General features: G+C 37.7%; 2 protein-coding genes across 4 annotated transcripts in view; one reads left to right on the top strand and one right to left on the bottom strand.

The window, feature by feature from the left end:
- pld1b (phospholipase D1b) overlaps positions 1 to 11412 on the bottom strand; it is a 31079-nt gene extending 19667 nt beyond the window's left edge. Inside the window, exons 1-2 of one of the 3 annotated variants that reach the window (XM_082183384.1) lie at positions 11308 to 11412; positions 283 to 459 (exon numbers count right to left, since the gene is read on the bottom strand). In XM_082183384.1, coding sequence (XP_082039510.1) covers positions 283 to 427 — 145 coding nt within the window. In that variant the 5' untranslated portion in view covers positions 428 to 459; positions 11308 to 11412. Of the gene's footprint in view, positions 1 to 282; positions 460 to 6897; positions 7583 to 11307 lie in introns of those variants that run through there. The other 2 variants (XM_082183383.1, XM_082183385.1) reach the window with 2 other exon arrangements.
- An 8283-nt stretch (positions 11413 to 19695) lies between these two features.
- ghsrb (growth hormone secretagogue receptor b) lies at positions 19696 to 21995 on the top strand (the record flags this gene model as incomplete). Its single annotated transcript, XM_082183521.1, has 2 exons — positions 19696 to 20485; positions 21604 to 21995. 2 exons carry the CDS (start codon positions 19696 to 19698, stop codon positions 21909 to 21911), a joined length of 1098 nt encoding a protein of 365 aa, XP_082039647.1. The 3' UTR covers positions 21912 to 21995.

Here is a 21995-nt window from a genome sequence, read left to right on the forward strand (position 1 = left end):
TTTTGTGGATGCCATGATTTTCAGGATTCCTTGATGAATAAAAAGTTCAAAAGTATAGAATTGATTTGAAATATACATTTTTATAGATTATTGTTAAAGTATTTAATGTCAGTTTCGATCAATTTAATGCATAGTTGCTGAATAAATACATTAAGTTCTTAAATAAAAAAATCTTGCTGGCCCCCAAATGGTAGTGTATATGAATATTATCTTCATATAACTTGTTTTTCTCCTCTGTTGGGATTATGTTTGTGATTTTATGTGGTTCTTTGTTTCTTTTACCTGTACTATTGGGATCCCGGCCATCAAACTCCTCTTCCCCATCGCCAATGTCAAGTTCTCGTGTGTCCAAGTTCTCCATGATATCGGTCATATCATTGGCCACCAGATGCAGGGTGCTAACCGTGGGTTCTTGCTGTCGCAGCATGGCTAACAATCGGCCTGCTGGCCAGGGCGCTCCTTTAAGACACACAACACTTTTTTTAGCATGGGAAATGAGGAAGTGTTAAAACGGTTTGCTCCTGACAAAAAAAGCCATAAAACATTTATTGAATGGAATGAGAAATGATATTCATCTTGTTCAAACACTGTATCCACAAATTAGGGAATGTCAAACAAACGAGTGTGTGAGCATGTGTGTGTGGTTTGACTTGTGTTTGGGGGAGGAGGAGGAGGAGGAATGAGATTAGAGAAACTCATTCAGCACTGAAACAGGAGACAAGTCACGGTGAGTGTATAAAGTTGAGAACTAAATTCAACTAAACAACAGACAACAGTCTGCAACCTCCTTCCTGTTCCTCTTTCCTCCTAATTGCTCACAAATAGGTTCGGGAAGCATAAAGACATCACATACAAAACCAAAAATCCCTCTTTTGTCCAGACACACCAATGCAATTCATTAATATCACAACAAACCTCACCTTTGCACTGTCCAGTGAAACACACAAATCAGAGTTTCTGAATTTGAAGATAACGTAGAGTCTGTTTAAAACCACTGAAAAGGCATTTTAGTGGTAGGTTAGAAGTTATAGTTTGGGGTTAGAAAGATTTTCTTTAAAGATATTAATACTTGTATTCGTCAAGGTTGCATTAAATTGATCAAAAGTGACAGTGAAGACACATTGTTACAAAAGATTTCTATTTCAAATAAATGCTGTTCTTTTAAACTTTCTATTCATTATATAGATTTTATATAATATATAGTTATTTTAAAATATATTTGATAATATTACGTTTTTTTTACTGTATTTATGATCAAATAAATGCAGCCATGGTGAGCATAAAAGACTTTCAAAAACATAAAAAAAAAAAAAAAAACTTACTGATCCCAAACTTCTGAACGGCAGTGTATTTTTTAGACATAGTCCTTTTTTAATTCTCTTTTATAATAATATCAAACCTATCTTCCTTTTTCATATCCTCATTTCAGGTTTAAGAAATTACAAAATTCATCACAATAGTGTGGTAACAATTTTTCCATTTGTCTTTCTAGGAAATGGCATGTCATAATGAAAACATCGGTACTATGACTCTTCATATCAGTGACCACACAGAACAAAATGAAGAGGATGATTAATCACTTTTAAACCTTTAGTCTAATCTAGACCTCAGAATTCATGACATTATGATAACACTTTAATCCACTCTAGACGAGGCATACTGTGTATGTGAGTGGGTCTGTGGCGTCCAAGTGAATGTTTCTTGTCTATAATGAAATCTTAGAATAAACACTCTCGGAGTGAAGATCTCTTAAAGCATAACTCTTGTTTCCATGGATGTAACCTGAATCCATCAAAGCCCATTACAATCATCACATCTTCAGTAATAGTTCAGACACTTCTCTGTTGAATGAGCTGTTAGCTGACCTAAAGTGTCATTACGAAAAAGTGGATTTTCGTAACCACAACAGGAGGACTAAAATAAATCTGCTCTTACTTCCTCTAAGATGATTCGCTGATGCAAAGGCTCTTGAAGAGAAGTTTTAAAGAACATAATATTGTACTGCAGTCTCAAATCAACCTGGGTTCAAGTATCGAGACACAAACAGTCTCTAGTCACACACTGTGATATTTCTCTCTGAGAAAAATAATACAATTATTTTGGGAAAATTGATATGCGTCCACTATGCCTTCTATCTACAACACCCTAGCAACAAGAGATGCACTGCACTGATAGTCAAATTCTGGCTGTACGATAAGCTGATCATTATTTTCATGTTGTACTAGATTACCAATAAATGGTTGGCAAAAAAAAATTCTAAACTAATCTTTCTAAATAAATGAACAATGAAATACCTTTATAATACCTAATATTTCTAAAAATATTGATTTTAAGAAAAATCTATCTATTTTAACCCTCTGGTGTCCTTCATTTCAGAGTCACACTCAAGACCTTCGGGACCAAATGGTCCGGGAGGGTGGGAATAATATTTATTAAAAAAAATCATTTTTTTTTTTTTTTTACTTGTTTTTTATAATATTTTTTCTTTTCTTTTTTGGTGTTTTGAGATAATTTTATGATTTATAATTAATATTTCTGCAATAATTATGACCCATTTTTTCCCATTGAATACAATATAATTTTTTTATATAAAAAAAAAAAAAAAATGTTTAAAGCTGTATTTTTGGTGTGTTCACATACCTAATACCATAAAAGTCACCAAATTTCGTAACATTCCGATGAAGCTGTGATTTTTAAAAATTCAAAACAGATTTTTGTAATCTGAATTTATTAGTGTGTATGTGTATAAAAGTGTGTTTGTGTGTGTGTGTGTGTGTGTGTGGATGTGTCTGTTTTGCACTCTTGATGTTTTATAGATTCACCCCTTCACTGTTGTGTGCTTTTTTTCTGGATCGTGGCTGATTTGTAGATTGTACGCACAAAAAAACTCTGTATTTTCACATTTTTGCCAATTTCCCATTCATTTCCTATGGCGGACCATTTGGTCCCGAAGACCTTGAGTGTGACTATTTTTTTTACAACCACTTAGACTATTCAAATCCTGTCGCCAATTTTTTTGGGTGTTCATATACCAAGTACCAACAAAGTCACCAAATTTCAGACCATTCCGATAAAGCTATGATTTTATACATTTTTTTATTTAAACATTTTGGGACCATTTGGTCCGAAGAACACCAGAGGGTTTTAAATAATTCCAAGTGAATTTAGGCATCACAACATTATAATGTACAAATGGATAGTCATTTAGAGATTTGATACAGATTACATTTAACAATGTCAGTAAATTATTTATTTTTTACATAACTTAAGCGTTAGATGATGGCAAAGATAATCTACATGTAAAAATAGGGGATTTGAGCATGCACTAAAAAATCCAATATCTACCTATACTGTATATATCTAGCATCAACCAATCTAAACTATAATACTGGCTGATATATTGCACAACTAAATGGTGCACTGGAAAAATATTAGATGTGGATATACTCTTCAATGTCAATAGTCTTTCAGAATTTGTGTACTAAAAGTGTTTCAAGGAAGCTGTGAAGTGGAGATCAGTGGCTTTAAGCTGCTTGAGAGATCCAGTTTTACAGAATTATTGGTTCTCATTGACCACCAATTACAGTTTCTCCAATTAACATCCAGGTATGCAAAAAGAAAAAGCTCAATTTGGTAAATGTGGGCTCATATTACAGTGATGAATGGAAACCTACTATAAACAGTCATTAACAGGTTGCTGTGGGTAACAGAGCAGCAGAGTTAAAACAACACGTTTGCCAAGGTAACAAATCACATGTAGGTTTAACATCATGAATAAATTTCTAGAGCAGAACGAGAACAAACACTAGATTATGCTTTTCTTAAAAATCCTTGTAAAAGCGGACATTTCCAGGTCAAAGACTTCATTCAAATATTCCTCGTTTTATGTAAATCAGACAGTCAAATAACCTTGAGTTCCAGTGTGGACACCCGTCACACACATAAACCAATCTCTCTCACATCGCGAGGTACCAAAAGCAGCTTTTTACAATTTACATTTCAGTGTTGCATAGTCTGCAAAACACAAATTCACACATCCACCACTTCTCATACTGGTACTGTCACACTAGTGATAGACTTTCGCTGAGAAAGTTGCACCTCCATCAGGAGGATGTGGAAACAGTTCACTTCAAATAAGATGAGGAATGCAAGCACGCATTCCAAGAGTTCTGGAAATCTCCCATGTGATTTCACTAATGCACCTGTCCTGCAAGTGTGAGGGCGGACAGTGATAGACTTGTTGAATAAAGACTGGAAAGCAGCAAAGTCACATTCCCACCACCACTATAAACACCCTCAAACTCTCAACGCCCAACCTCATGCTGCTTCAAGTGTCAAACTGAAGCTCACAGAAGTATGTTGATCTAGTCCAGAAGGTACATCATATATTTAGTGGCCCATCTATGTCCTACTAGGTGTTTAAAATGTATTGGGAGAAAATAATTTCACACTTTTTAGTACTCAGGAGTTTGTTGAAAATCATGTACATGTGCTACGAACATGACTGATACCTCAAGTCGCTTATTTGGGAAGGGTGTGCTATTAAGCGATCAGGATTAGGATTTATACCTGTCAGACAATAAACTGGACGTCAAATTCGAATAAATGAATTAACCAAGATATATCTAGGGACCATCATAAGCCAATAAGCAACCAACACCCTACCAACCACTTAAGGCGAGGGTCTTTTTCATTTTCCGCGTTCCGCACAGTCTTTCAAAATATACTTTCAAAGTAGGCCTACATGTACACTCTTTTGGCCGTAAATGCAGAAAGATGGGTTCGGCGTGTGCGCACTATCTAGTGGACTTTGTTTTCAAGTGCTCATATCACTCACGCACGGACACAAAAATTGGGCTGAACATGGACAATGTGCGCGGACCCTCCTGATGACGATAATTAATATGTCACGCGGACACTACACAGCCGGAATATACTTTGGGCTTTAGAGATGCCCCAACACCCATTCAGAACACCCAAGCAAATGCATCCCAATCAAGAACACTTTAGCAACAATATAACAATGCCATGTCAACCACTTACAGATGCTCTAATGACCCTTCAGAAGAACCCCCTTACAATTGTATCGTAATCAAGAACACCTTAAAGCCACTACATAAAAAAGGTCTTGGCAACCACTCACAACACCCTAGCACTGTGCCAGCAAATTAAGCAGAACCTCTCAATTGTAAAAATCTAGTTTGGCAAAGCATTTTATTATGGTGTTTTGGTTTTATTCTTCTTTTTTATATGAAAACGAAATGGCAGGTTGCACTTTAATCATTAACAATCTGGGATTTTTGGCAAAAAAAAAAAAGAGACTGCATTTACATGCGATCCAGGAACTGGCGAGTTACTGAGGCATGCATTGTTCCGCAGGCTGCTCCAATGGGACTATACCTGTAACTAATGCACAGCCAATTGTGCTTGTTGAAAGGCATCTGTTAAACTGGCAAGTGACCAAGTCTTTTCAAACACAGAAGCAGGAAAAAGGGTCACTGTAACTGTGGAGCAATAAAGCATGTCCCTCTATAACAGTAAATTAGCTGAACGGTATAGTCAGTCAAACCGGTATTGCCACAACAACGTCACCTCACTGTATGAGTATCCAGACACTACTACAAAAATATCCTTACCCTGATGCAAAATCCACTTCCATAAAGGTTCAAATAACATGAAAGAGACATGACCTGACAATACAATATTATATTAATATTTGGGTCCGGATGTGATGTTATTGTGATTATTTAGGTTTAATAGTGCATTATGTTCTCTCATTAAGCAGGATTTTCCCCGAAAATATTAATGTAAAAAATGGAAGTAAAAATATATTGATTTTTGAGATGAGAATATTAGTACAGTATTGTGAGATTAAATACTACAAAACTTTGAAATTTAGATATTTTTTCCCTTTATAACATATGGCATCGGTATTTGAAACAACAATTATATAGTGACAAAAAAGTACACATTTTTATCCTTACATCTATATTTTTGCTACTTATAAGTTCCCATTTGTACTGGCATATAGTCAGTAAAATAAAATAAAAAAATGGTGCAATTTGCGGTGCAAACAAATTTAAGGCATCATCATTTATGATCATGAGAAACAAATTGAGTCAAGTGTGTCCAAACTTCACTTGCACTGTATTTTACCTGAAGCCATTTTCCCAAACATTGCTGATGTGTAACCTTATATTCATAATTTATTAAAAACCTAACCATGTTCTGCACAGAGAAAAATGCTCTAACAAGCCACATTCTGAATAGTGAGAAGAACCAAATGCAAATACAAGGAAAAGTTTTCTGTGTACATAGCAAAGGTTGGTGGGATGTACTGTATATGCTACCAAGACACAAATCGAGTAGGTGGACGGCGATCACTGTAGGAGGAATACACCGTCCGCTACATTTCCAAAGTCTACTGCAAACCAGGTGCTGAAGCATTTATGATGTGCATACATACACTCATGAAAACAAAATCCAATTTAGATGACTAAATCCAATATCCCGCATATTCATCTCTGATTAATATGAATTTCTTTTACAAAATATAACATCTGCTTATATTACATTCATTGACATGCTGCAGTGACTCATGCTCTCCCACATACATTTGCACAAACATTGAGAAATCACACCCTCTGTGCAAATGCAGATCTTTCTGATCGCTCAGTGTTTATCCATTTCACGCATTTTTTAGCAGACTAACACTGTAAAAAAAAAAAAGTGACATATGACAGAATGAGTTTCTTCCTCATTTCTGTGCTGTTTGAAATGCAAAATAGAAAAAAGATCCCTTTCAGCTATTCGTAAAGAGGTTAAAATATCCATTTAAAAATATGCGGATTTGGTATGACAAAAAACATTTATTGACTTTAAAGAATGCTAACTTACCTGCCCGCACGCAGGCAGAGACACCCCCATCATTTCTGTTATCCTCTGTATCTTCTTCACCACAGAAAAGTGAAACTAACCAGAAGCGTTTAACACACTCAGACACACACACTGATACAGCGCTCACAACAGTGTGTGCTTGAGTATATGTCCAAGGAGGGGGGCAATGGGGGCTGAGACAGAGTAGTCACATGTCAAAAGGGGGCGGAGCCTTACTAGCTCTCCCAGAGATGCACCAACATGCTTCTTTTTTTCTATCCTCTTGAAGACTGACATCTCATGCTCAAAGTGCTATTTAGGTTAATATTTGGCAGATGATTAGGTTCCAACATTTTATATAACACTTATCTTCTTCTCTTATCGCTGAGTGGACCGAGTCTACAATTCATCACAGCCTTCATTTGCTTTTAATCGCATTTTAACCTGTCAATCTAGTGGATGCACATCAGATTCTGGACTCCTAGCATAGCATTTAAAACAAAGCCGTGTTTGAGCCCACAGTCCTTGTTGAAAGCTGTTATTAAACGTTCATCTCCTGGTAGGGCGGCATGACAGATGACATGACAGTCCATACACACCCACACGGCGTACAGTCACACATAAAGAGAGTGTTTGAAATGTAACACTTGTGGCTCTTTCAGTGGTGATGGAAACCTGAGATACTTCAGAAAGTAACAAAAACTGCACCACAGATGTGATAAGGGACATAACTGTGATGTTTCTTTACACAAAGAAAACCAGTAGTTGTTGAACAACTCATAATTGAAACACCCCTATAAAATATAAAATAATGTTATATTTAGTCATCAAGGAGCCCTTAATAAGGGGTCTTCAGATTCAGAGAAATAGGAACACCATGGTATATAGGCTATCTATTGTATACTGAGTAACATTGTTGCAATTTGGGCCTGACCTATGATAATACGCAGCTAATACCATATTATTGTATTTACATGCTTGTTTGATGATCACATTGCAAAGAAAATGCAATAATACTGTAAGCATTAAAATGACATAATATTAATACACTGACATTTAAAAGTTTGAGGTCAGTAAGTTTTTTTTTTACTTTTTGTTTTTTTTTATTCATTAAAGAATCCTGTGGGGAAATTATCTCAGTTTCAAATTTTTTTTTTAAATAACATAAAATTATTGATAATCTTAAGAAATGTTTGTTGAACACCAAATCAGCATATCTGATTGATTTCTTAAAGAAATCACTTTAATTTCACCATTACAGGAATAAATTACCTTTTTAAAATAGTAAAAAAAAAAAAAAAAAAAAAATTATTACAATATTACTGTTTTGTTTTTTGTTTTTTTTAACCAAATGAATGCATCCTTGGTGAACATCTTGGTGAAAAAATCTTACGACCCAAACTTTTGATTAGTGTACATAACTTGGTGAAATTGACATAAAGAACATTAATTTTTAATAAAATAATTTTAATTTGTTCAAATAAAACAGACAGACATTTAATGCAATTGACCATTCCTCTTGATCTGTATGTAAATTCCATAATGTAACCATCAGAGCAAAACCATTTTCTAAATGTACAAAGCAATGTAATGCATTGTAAATAATGTATTGCCTGCATCAAACACAGATCAGACATGAATCTTCAATTTAGAATCTAAATACAGGCCTAAGTTTTGCTATGTACTCATTCCCACCCTTGAACAACATTAGTTGGAGACCGTGTTGATCGGTTTTATCCAGGCACTGTGTGTTTGCTGTTGATATATTAACTTCATGTCCAATAGAATGGATCCTGCCTACTGCTTTTCTAAGCTTTTATAAAGAATTACAGAGGAGGGCTGACACGCCACTAACAGGAATTTCTTTCCTTATTTATTTATTTATTTATTTTATTGAACATCAATGCACAATGAAGGCACATAACCCAGCTAATGCTCAGAAAGCAGATAAATATGGCACTGCTGAGCACATCTGAATCCACATTGGACCATTACTACTCTATTTATTATTGCAGCTAATTTATTCATACAAGCATCTCCATATTGTTTGGACCATATGCAGAAATTGCATTACATAATTTGGTCCCTTAATGAGATTGCTGATCTCGGAAGGTGGAACAAACGTCATGTTCTTAAGAATTTTTTGGGGGATATTGGCTATGAAAATCCACGTGGATTTGATATGAAACTGCAGACATGATCAAGGGTAAATCTTTGGAGTAAGCGCCCTCTAGTTGTGACCAACATGTATTATTTTTAATTTTTTTTCTCCTGATCCTGCAAGTGACTTAATGTTGTTAAAACTGACTGGGATTTGATTAAACACAGCTTGTGATTTAATTTAACACCAGGTCTGCTAATTGCAATTCTGTCATCCCTAATAAACACTATTATGCACAGTAAACAGTGTCTCAAGACTGATTCCAAAGAATGTCAGATTTAAACCAAATACCAAATCAGAAATTAAATGACTAGCTTGGTTGACATGTGACCTGTGAGTGCAACAGCATCTGTTTATTGTGCTAAACTGAAGACATTGTGTGTATGGTCACAGGACTTTCATTAAGCCGGCAGTCATTCGCTCACAAATGCATCTCGACGAGCATCAGGGTAAAACCACAAATCTAAAATCACTAACAAAACCACAGGCATCAACAGATCTACAGTTGCTCTGGACATTGCACTGTAACACTACATCCACATCAATGCTAATTCTGTGCGTCATTTCGTAATAAAAGAGGATCACATGCGTGGAGGTTCTAGAAGAATCCCAGATACATGAAACATAAACACAGCCTATCTTAGGATCGCTATTGCTAATCCTCACTTGGTGAACTCAACTTCCTGTCCCTCGATATAAAAAAAATACAATTACACATAGACCACAAGCTCTGTTTCCTCTTTCCTCAAGGCAAACACACACGCTTGGTCATGGCAAAATATTATTTGATTTGTAAAATGTTAAAAACAGAATCACATCACAATCATAAAAAGGTTCTCAAATATACAACGACTGTATATGATGGTTTCATGTGCATTGCAAAGAGGATCCAAAGTGTGATGATGCACATTAACCACAATGAGAGCACAACACCACCAATGCTTCTTTTGAACTTGCTCAACATGCAAAAGTGGTAACATATGTCCAGCCCCCTGTGTTTAATAAAAGAGGAGGAAGAGTGATATTGCTACAGGGGAAAAAAGGTTTAGCAACTTTTGTGACCTGGCAACACTTTTACGACCTGGCAACACTTTTACGTATATAACATGTAGATAAGGCGTCTCCCAATGCATAACATCAACATTATCATCTGACAGCTCGGTTGTAATCAATAGACCTGTCATATCTCACGGATGTAGTTCTCAGAAACCACACCCATTGGTCTTGGAAAGCGCAGTAATACAGTCACCATCTCTATCCAAGACAACCTACACATTATCTAAATGCGAGTTGTTGTCAGATGGGATAGTTAGCCAACAAAGAGGAACAAAGGGTAAAATTGCCAAACACATATCACACACCTTCCCACTAAGTCAACCAGACACTCCCATTCCGTCCCAAGATCCTTGAGGGGATCGTAGCCTACTGATGACAAAAAATAAAATAAAATGACCACACAAACTTAATAGAACTATGCAATACAGTGTGGTCAGACTATAATGATTATAACGTAATTCATGTTCATGTAAAGATTCCTCAGCCAATCCTACATTTTAATCTAGAAAATTAACTGTATTCATCATATATTTTTGGATTAATCTCACAAAACCGGAGTAAAAATTATATTCTCTTATATTTTATACAAAATTACAAATGCAATGACTTAAAATATCTATACAAAATTTGATATAAATGCTACACGTGGCCTGTACCCCACCTTTTTGAGAGAAAAGGTCCAAAGGATGCTACATGGAGTAAACGGTCAGACTTAGGTCTTGGAAATGACGTTTCAAGCTAAATATGAACATAAAATGAAGCACACAAAGCTCCTCTGTGTGTTGGTATTTGTCTTAAACCTGTCAGTCAGCTGTAGCAGAATCAGTTCAAGTCGTCGAAGTTGCCCTGCAGGTACAGCAGGTTGTTTGCCTAGCAAAATTAGTCGGTGTGGACAATGATATCATAACTGCATTATTGGAAAGGTCTCATAGCCTACTCTTACTGCAGTTAATTTAAACAAATCAAATCCCAATAATAGTCTCTTTGATAGACTCTGATCTAATGTGATGCAGTCCAGATGCAATATACGGCTGCCACCTTCTGTTGCCATGCATTTCAAATGTCACTCACTCGTTACTGCACTAGGACAGAAGTCTAGCTTTGTACAGTACTCTGTTAACATGTCATTACTTTCCCGCGTGATAAAACTTACTCGGTTAATTTCTACTCAGAGAACAGAACGTTAGTTAGTCATAAAAGCCATGTAAACATACCTGATAAAAAAAACTAGAGGCACGTCCCCGCTGCTCTGAATCCGCTTCTCAAATATAAAGTGAGCACGAGAGGACGCGAACGCGGATCATCTGGCTCGCGCTTCCTCCTCTGTACAGTTGGACCCGCCCATGTAAATTATGCATGTACGTCTACACTCGCTGAGATGTTTTTGAGTGTTAAAAATAACAATTACCATGTTCATAAACTGATATATGTTTGTTCATAATCTGGTTTCGAAAGCTATTAAGGAAGTCAAATGTACACTACTTATTCAGTAGTTTATGAGAAAGGGGTTAAAAGGGGTTTAGTTAATGTTGTAGTTGTAACCTTAGTTAGTTGTAGAAAATGTTATTAGCCAACAAGAAGCTCTCCAATAATGTTGATTGTATCACTTGACGTTGTCTTTGTTCTTGGCGGTTTATGTGCGCAGAAGTTGTCTGGGGTCACTGGGGTGAGTAGCTTAATTTTGCAAATGTTGTCAAAGCTCATGTGTTTTCTTTTGCGAATGGCAGCGGAGATTGTTGTTTTAAAGTCAAAAGTCAAAATGCAGCGTCAGAGATAGTCTTTTTATTGGGAGATTTGAGGGTCTGTGGCTCTATCGTTGGAAAAAGCTTAAATGGCTAACTTGGATCACATCACATGTGCGTTGATAACCAATCACATTACATTATTTAAATCATTGAATTTCGTTCAGAGCAGAGCCGTTAAATAAGAGTCTGTATGAGTGTCCTAACTTAACTTTTTCAACGGCTCTGGTTAAATAAAATTTGATAAATACAAAAGTTTCTAACATTTTAAGATTAGCCGATGGGCTTAAATGATAAACGTTTTCCCACAAAAGCAGTTTATTCAGCGTAGTGAAGCCTCTCTACCCTGGAAATCCAGAGTTCTCGCGAGAGCACAAGTTTTGCTCAGCGAGTTACTCTGGTGTGGAGTAATGATGCTCATTAAATATGCCCTTGTATCCGAGCTGCACCAATCACATCGGGTTATCTGATATAGGCGGGCCAGAGGCGAGCTAAACAGATGATGACAGCGCTGTGACATCGAATTTAACATTGCAAGATGGCTATGGATGAACACCAGTTGTTTGAAACTGCTTTGGCCGCTACAATAAACGAGTTAGACTTGGCTTTTTATCTAAAAGAGGAACAGAAGACGGCGCTCGAATCGTTCCTTTGCAAGAAGGACGTTTTTGCTGTTTTGCCGACCGGATACAGCAAGAGTCTAATCTACCAGTTAGTTAGCTCCACCGGTGGGGCTTGTTGTGATTGGTCGTAGTGTTATCCAATTGTGTGCAGTGAGATTTTCAAATGCATGCTTGGTGCCGCCCCTCGAGCTGGCTGATTTTCATTAGTGGATGCCAGACCATTAATCTTTCAGATTTAGGTCTGGATTTCCAGGCTAAAGCCTCTCCTCCATTGACATCCATTTAAAAAAGCTTCTTGTCTCCTTCCCAGCGTACGGCACCGTTAGCAGGTGTTACACTTTTTTCGGCTAAATGTTGCAGGCCTTCAAGTGCCTTTTTGGCAGCGTTCCCTTCTCCACAAAATAGTTTGGCGCGGTTTTCTCTCAGTGGGTAATGAGAAAACCCATAATGGATGTTCAATCGAGTAATGCACCGGAACGATTCGAGGAGTAACGTTAGGCCTAGGCTACTTGGAAGGAGAGAGAAACTCTGTCGCTCCGGTCCACTCATTTACGGAGATCCTGTCCGGGTGTCAGTGTGTGCTCTTCTGTGGAGACACTCAAGTTGGAGAACTAAACAAACTGGCCAATTTTGTTAAATATTTTCTGAATAGTTTTGTTGAATAATTAATATTTGTTTACATATTTACAGAACTACTGTATAAATCCGCATGGCTGTGATTACCTGCAGGCTGCAGCCTACATATGTTTCATATGAAACCTTGGATAAAGTTAGGGTTAGACAGCTGAAAACAATGCTTTTAAGGCTACATATTGAGTTTGCGGCAGACTCAACTACAACAGAGATGGGCATAAATACATGGAAATGTATTTAAAATACAAATACAAAATACTGTGTGGAAAAATATATTTAAATACAAATACAAAATACTGTGTGAAATTTACCATCCAGTGCAGGTATAGGTCACAGACACAGTGAATGAAGAATGTTGAAGAAGAGATCTTTCTTTCTGGCAATTACAAATAAACTTATGCAAAATAGCAACCATTTATATACTTATTTCTGGTTATGTTGAAGATTTTATTATTTAGAAAATAAGTAATTTAACTGTAATTTGTGTACACTATTATTTCCTTTCTCTCTCTCTCTCTGTGTGTGTGTGTGTGTGTGTGTGTGTGTGTGTGTGTGTGTGTGTGTGTGTGTGTGTGTGTGTGTGTGTGTGTGTGTGTGTGTGTGTGTGTGTGTGTGTGTGTGTGTGTGTCTTTGGTTTGACTTGACTTTGGAAGCCTGAGAGCAGAATGTGTTGTTGCAGCAGAGAATTCTATTTCAGTAAAGTCACATGGTACAAACTATTTCTCAAAATACCTATGGAATTACCATCTTTGGGACAAGGATGTAGGTATGGTGAAGCTGGACAACAAAACAAGAGCGTCTTTCTGCAGAAGGGCGTTCAGACTTTGCTTGTGAAATAAAGTCTAATATTTCTGGCATCAAAGATCTCTGAAGTCATTTCCCTGAAAAGAATGAAACTACAACATTTGGCGCCCAACGTGGAGCTGCAGAAACCACGAAGGGCTTCACTGGCGACTGACTCAGTGCACTGTACTTTGAGGTGAGCATTTTTGCTTTTGTTAGAGGATGTGTTTGTCGCCAGTGGGCCCGGATGTGGTAAGAAAAGCTTCTCCAAATTCAAAGAACTTAAAAAATGAAGAGGGGTCTTTGATTCCAGAAATAATTGCATGCATTGTCTTTGTAGATGTCAAGTAGTTGGTAATAGCGTGGGGGGGCTCCCGATAGTGTTTGCCAGTGCGCAAGGGGGGAATAAAGATGGATTAAGAATAAGGAAAGGAGGGATTATGAATAAGAATGAGTGACTTAATTTAGTCACTTAGGTAGTATAACTAGGGATGCACCGATTGGGAAATTCTGGGCCGATACCGATACCGATGTTTAACATAACAACTTGGCCGATGGCCGATGCCGATGCCGATGTTTTTTCTTTTTGTTATTTATTCCTTCTTTTGTGCCACGGAAACATACAAGTCTTTCGGCTCTTGATCACACTATCCTAGAATGAGCACAAATTCAATCAGACCAATTTATGAAACAAAAAAAACCTTTAATGTCACTTTCTGGTTGACAGTTATAACCTTATTTATAAGTTCTTTTTCAGTTGTTATGAAGAGCAATATGAGAGAGAAATTTGGTAATCATTGTCTGACCCAACAAAAAAAACATTATAATATTCATTTTATTTTTCGTGTTCGCATTTATGAGGGAAAAAACACGGGTGAATGTTCATACCAAAATATTAAATTTTAAGCGCGCACGCGCTCTTCTGCGAGAGAGAGAGAGAGAGAGAGAGAGAGAGAGAGAGAGAGAGAGAGAGAGAGAGCGAGAGCCCGAGCCCGAGCCCCGACCGCGCGCGCGCTCTCACTCACTATTCAGAGCGGTCAAGCTTCCCCGTACTTTTTGACAAGAGTCCTTGACAGGGAGGCCAGAGTTTCTTTGCAGCTCAAGTCGGCGGCGGTGTGTACAGTTAACGCTCTATCTGTTGACGGCGCTGAGGGAAAAGCTCCCGCCACTGGAAGAAGCAGTCGCCGCCCATTTGTGTCCTCCTGCGCACCCATCAAAGCCGTGCAGAACGTCTTCAGCACTCGCGGATCGTGCATACTCCGCCGCTTCTTCTGCTACACACCATGGTCGTTCTTTTCTCGAGAAAAGGAGTTTTCTCATAGAAAATAAATAAATAAATCCGTCATTGTACCCAGCACTTCTGAAAATGCACTTCCGAATGCGTCTCTGTCCCCAGCATATCAAACCAAACTGACGCCCATGTGACATCGGCGAATGTCATTTTTATTTCCCGATGGCCGATGGCAGTTAACGAGGCAAATATCGGCCGTTACCGATGTTCAGCCGATGCATCGGTGCATCCCTAAGTATAACTGAGGGGACTGGATTTTGAAACTGAATTCTGGAAAACGGTGGTGAATGTGGGGCTTAAATAAGCCCCAGAGGAGGGAATGTTGAAGATTTTATTATTTAGATAATAAGTAATTTAACTATACATTTGTACACTATTATTTATTTCCTCTCTGTGTGTGTCTTTGGTTTGACTTTGGAAGCCTGAGAGCAGGAATATGACACTGCAGAGAATGCTATTTCAGTAAAGTCACATGGTACAAACTATTTCCAAAAAATAATCTATAGGAGGTGACCATTTGTGGACAAGGAAGTGTGTATATATGTTAAGCTGGAGACTTTTTCTGGAGTGTCTTTCTGCAGAAGGGCGTTCAGACTTTGCTAGTGAAATAAAGTCTAATATTTCTGGCATCAAAGATCTCTGAGAAGTCATTCCCCGATTGGCACCACAACAGTTACAATGTAGTCTATTAGCATCAGACGCCCTCATACCAATCAACAATGGCTGTGTAGGTAGACTGCTAAACAAAAATTCAACTCGTTCTGTTTACCTCACACAAATTATGGTAATCTCGTTTACTAAACACAGAAACTCATCTTGTATCACACCGGCTTCTAATTGAGGCAGGATAGTCATCAGGGCCCCTTCATGCATGCCAAACGTAGTTACTACGATTTTTTTGACACAAGGGAAGCATTTTTTCCTTTCTTGCTATTGGAAAGTTTCTAAAGGTCAGAAAAGATTCTATACACATAGCAGGAATATATTCAAATGCTTATGAATGTACATTACAGAATCTGAGAACTATCTCAAGCAATAGAGTAAAAATAAGAAAGAAATAATCCCATAATGATTTACAGTAAATATAAAAAATAATGCCTTTTTTTTGTTATTATTTTTTTAGCTTTTATAGAAATAAAATGTGAACATTGACTTTTTTGGGAGTATGGTCATGTCAATGTGATAATGGTCAGATCATGTCTCAAATGTTTTAAAATATTTTGTGTGTGCAAATGGATCCTGTCAATATACCAAACCAGATGCAACTGCCAGAGCTGTTGCTGCAATCTGCAGAAACCCAATATACTGGAAAAGCAGGAAGGGGTTTTAAACATGGAATATTGAATCACATAAACAACTTTATTCTCAATTTTTTTTAATGAATCATTTACTTTATGAAGTCTCGAGTTTATTTATTTTTCATTTTCAACTTTTCTTGAAATATTTTGAGCTAGAAATATGAGTGTCTTTTATAAATAACTACTTAATAACTTACTGTTTTTCTCGATTGCTTAAACACTATAACCAGGCTTTTGAACTAAAATTTCAAAACCATAATGCCATTTATCAAAAAGCACACCCATTTCACTAAACTATAAACACTATTCCCTGTTTTGACACATGAGTCAAGATTTGTTGAACTGTCACTGCAAAACTCTACACACAAATCCCTTCATTTCTCATTGCCTAGACCATGTTGTCATTTAGAAAGCACTAGCATTCAATATTGTTCACTCAAGTCAGCACAGCTTCAGCTCAGTTAGCACACAATTACCCAAGTGGAAACACTAAGAGTCAGAATTGAAGGGCCCAAATCAGTTTATTGAGTTTTGGAACAATGGATCCAGAAAGACATGAAGGAAGAGATCGAGGAGGGATAAGGAGGAGGAGGAGGAGGACGAAGGGCAAGAGGACAAGCAGTCTCAGATGAAATTCAAGCCACTCTAGTTGCCCATGTCTTTATCAATGGTATGACTATGAGGGAGGCTGGGATACGAGTAAGGCCAAATTAGAGTCGCTTTACCGTCGCCTCGAGAACCTTCAGGGAATTGTGGTGTCAAACAAAATTCTATCACTGAATAAAAGACAAACATTTCCAATAGTCTTTGATGAGGTTTATTTTCTTGCAAGAAAAGGCTAGCAGTCGTACAGTCACACAGAGTGACACAGAGTGTGACAGTGAAGGGAGGGTATCCTTTCTCCTTTATAGTCTTGACTCCCAGAATGTTATCTTTCTAGGCAAATGATGGTATTTCAACCATATGTGGAACATTCTTAGACGTGTTCATCATATTGTCTCCTTGAGTGGAGGCCCTCCTGTCACGTCCCAACACTCTTTACCATTCCAATACAATTCCATATTAGAATAAGGTTTGTGTGTGCTCCTTTACTGTCATATGATGGTCACACACATCTTACTGTAAATAGAAATTTTTTTTAGAGAGAATAAAAAAAAAGAAGAAAAACAGGGGGAAAAATTTTTGTTTTGTTTTGTTGTGTGTGTGTGTTGTACTGTATAGTACATGAATGAATAAAAAATGTATCCATTGCTTGTGTCTTTTGTGTTCATCATGTGAAAACGTTTGTGAGGGGGGGAACCATAAGCAACATAACTGACCAGTTTTGGAAATGTTGTTTTGAATTTATATGTTGTAGTGTGTGTGATTGTGAGGGCTTGTGTGTCCTGTCTGAGGGCAAAGTTTGGTTTTTCAGCAAGAGTGAATGGTTTTGAGTGTAGAGCTTCATTTTGACCTGAAAATAGGATGTATGGGGAATTGGGTGAGACGTTATGGATTTGTGTTTACAGTTTTGAGAATACGAGGCATAGTTTCAAGAAATGTGTTTAAGCAATCGAAAAAAACTGTAAATAACTGGTGTCTTTTAAGTGACAATGCTGCCATCGTGTGGCGAAAATCTGAAGATTAGTGTTCCTAACCCACCTCACTAATTATTATAGAAGACATGACATACATTTTTCTTTAATATATATAAATACACGTTTAAATAGGCAAGTGGTTTCAGATATATATATATATATATATATATATATATATATATATATATATATATATATATATATATATATATATAAAAAAGCTGATATTTTAAACACATATTTTTGAAAAGCAGACCACTAGAAAAGCGAAATAAAGCTTTTGTGAAATATGTGGCGTATGGAAGACCGTTTCTGCCACACTTGATTAAAATAGTATGACTTTGTAAGTCATAATAATGAGAAACTTTCTCATAATTATGACTTAACTTCTCATAATAATGAAAAACTTTCTTGTAGTAATTACTTTTCTCATATTAAAGAGAAACTAAGGCTGTGTCCGAAATCGCCCCCTATACCCTCATTCACTATTCCCTAGTGCATTGTGGGATTGAATGAGTGCACTCGATAACGTACACTATGGCTTCGGACACCACTACAAATGGCTGTCCCCTCAAATAGTGAAAGGTATAGGGGGAGATATCGGACACAGACATAGTGAGCAATCGATGCTCCCTGGTTTTTGTGGTGCATTGTGGGATGTTTAGTGAGCGAACGTTCTAGTGCACTGGAAGGATTTTGCGATTGAGACAGCCCTCATAATGGCTGACTCCCTGATTCAGTGCCCTGACTACTGAACTAGGGAGCTGATTGATTGAGACGCACCCTAAGTCATTAATCTGAGAACCTAAGGCTATGTCCGAAATCGCCCCCTATACCCTCATTCACTATTCCTTATAGGCTACGTTACTCCACTAATGGATTGTACACTCGTAATTGCGGACGGTGCATTGTGGGATTGAAAGAGTGCACTCGATAACTTCCACTATGGTTTCGGACACCACTACAAAAGGCTGTCCACTCAAATAGTGCCCTATTTAAGGGTATATGGGGCGATTTCGGACACATCCTTCGTCATTATTACGAGAAAGCCTCTCGTTATTTTGAGAAACCAAGTCATTACAAGAAAGTTTCTCATTATTATGACTTGCAGAATTAGTTGAGATTGAGAATCCAGCACTTTTTCATTAGGAAAGAAACCAAACAAACAGCTTTCAGCACCCTGGACAGCAGCACTCGCCACTTCACTTACTATTTATATAGCCTATTATATGTCACGACAATTTATTTTTCTGTTACATATTCTTAGATGGTCTTTTCACACCACCAGGTGGCATAAAATATACAACTATTACCCATCGCCGTGCAATCCAGCTTTCAATCGCTCTATTAATGTAATTCGTGTTTGTTAGAAATGCTAAAACGCTAAGGAAAGTTGCAAACGCACAAAATACATAGCGAATGAACAAATGCACAAATCTGCCTTTCACAGTCCAATTAGTCAAGGCATCTTGTGCGCGTGCGTGGAGTGGATCGTGTACCCCCGCGCGCAGCTCGGGGCGCATCATTGACAGGTTACTCGCGTGCACTTCTCATGCTGTGAACTGAACACCTGTAAGATGTGCATGGAAACAACAGCTGGGTGGAAATCATGAGGTGCCACTAAGCCCATGCAAATCCTCTGAAATTTCATCATAATGACTAATTGGACAAACGTGTCCAGCTGCCCGTTCAGCATCACTTTATGCGCTGAGGACATTATGGACAGTAATGCAACTGCTGAGGACGAGTACCCGGTCCATCTCTTCCCAGTCCCAATACTGACTGGCATCACAGTGACGTGCTCTTTCCTGTTCCTCGTCGGAATTGCTGGGAACCTGTTGACCATTTCGGTGGTCACTAAATACAAAGACATGCGAACCACCACTAACCTTTACCTCTGCAGTATGGCACTTTCAGACCTGCTCATTTTCCTCTGCATGCCCCTCGACCTGTACCGGGTCTGGCGGTATCGACCGTGGAACTTTGGCGACGAGCTGTGCAAACTCTTTCAGTTTGTGAGTGAAAGCTGCACGTACTCCACCATCCTCAACATCACCGCGCTGAGCGTGGAAAGATACTTCGCTATATGCTTTCCCTTCAGGGCAAAAGTCATCGTCACGCGGGGTCGAGTAAAAGTGGTGATTTTACTCCTCTGGGCTGTGGCTCTGTGCAGCGCGGGACCTATATTCATTCTGGTTGGGGTCGAGCACGAGAACGGCACCAACTCCTGGGAAACCAACGAGTGTAAAGCGACCGAATATGCCATCCGGTCCGGACTGCTTACTATGATGGTTTGGGTCTCTAGTGTGTTTTTCTTCCTCCCGGTCCTCTGTTTAACAGTGTTATACAGCCTCATAGGCAGAAGGCTGTGGAGAAGAAAGGAGAATCCAGTCGGACCCATTTCTAGTCGAGATAAGAACAATAAACAAACGGTCAAAATGCTAGGTGAGCTCAACGATGCCCTGAAAAGTCGGACAAATACTTTGTGTATTATATTGTTTGAAAATCATAGGCTATATTGCCCATTATCTTAGGCTATATGTTGCGTGGGTTTCATTCAGAAAATTGTATTTAAAAAAATTATATTTAAAACAATATTTTATTTAATAAATATGTATTTACATCTAACAGAACAGACGCTAATTAAACGCCATGTGCATAAATCAATAAGCCACGAGAGGTGATTCTACAGTGATTTTTTAAAACCAAATAAAGTGTTCTATAGGCTATAAAAAATAATTAAAAAAATTATCATAAAAGTAATTTTAAAAATGTACATTGATCTGTATTTTTGACATTACAGTTTACATTAATTATTAATCAGAATCAGAATAAATGTTTCGCTCATTTTGTGCACGACTGCAAAGGTACGCAGCAACAACAACAACAACAACAACAAAAAACGCCAAATGCGTCTCCTAACCAGATGGGGACTATCTGTGCTGAAATCCCCTATTTTGATGGTCTAAAATTCGATCTTTTATGCCATACACAATTAATGCTTTTCATTAAACTAGTGTATATTCTATTACAACTTTATGGACCATTAACTATTACTTGGAAAACCAAGAAATGTATCTCCAGCCTACATTTAAAAGCATTTAAAAGCATGTTGAACTTGTTTATTATTATTATTATTATTTATAATCAGGAATCAAATTATTTTAATGAAGAACACGTTCATTAACTAGAAGTAGCATTATTCCTGAATAAATGACTCTTTGTCCGGTTCTAAATCAAAAACATATCTACCCCGCGAGTCACTCAGATTCGATTTTCTTTGAGTGAATCAAAAACATACAGCGACCAGTGTAGTCCGAAACCCGAACGAATGACTCGAGTTCTTGAGTCGGTTCTTTTAACGAACCGTTCAGTCGGATCGATTAGTGATTCGACTCAGCCGTAAGTAGCCTAACTTAATAATTTCCGACTCGAAATAATTGCTACCAGTACTAAGCATGTTTAAACACTCTTTTTGAATATAGTATTAAATGTTTTTCTTATTTTTATAATGCAATGTAAAACCATTAAAAACAATAACTTTCTCTCTCTCCCTTTATCAGCTGTGGTGGTTCTTGCGTTTGTTCTCTGCTGGCTGCCTTTCCACGTTGGTCGTTATCTCTTCTCCAAGTCATCCGAGGCAAATTCTCCCATCATCTCCCAAATCAGCGAATACTGCAACTTGGTCTCATTTGTGCTGTTTTACCTCAGCGCTGCGATCAACCCAATCCTCTACAACATCATGTCGAAGAAGTACAGGAGCGCGGCGTGCAAACTGTTCGGAGTGAGGCGCGCTCCCGGACGATCTGTGCAGAGTATCGTGAACGCGGAGAGTTTTTCGGTGTGTAATGAATACAGCTGGAGCACGTGACAAAGGAAAAATCGATTTGAAACGTGCACTTTTCAACACAGACTAAAAAGACTTAAAACACTGAATGAGAATGAAAAGGACAGT

Source organism: Leuciscus leuciscus, assembly GCF_965113295.1.
Source record: "Leuciscus leuciscus genome assembly, chromosome: 11".
NCBI lineage: Eukaryota > Metazoa > Chordata > Actinopteri > Cypriniformes > Leuciscidae > Leuciscus > Leuciscus leuciscus.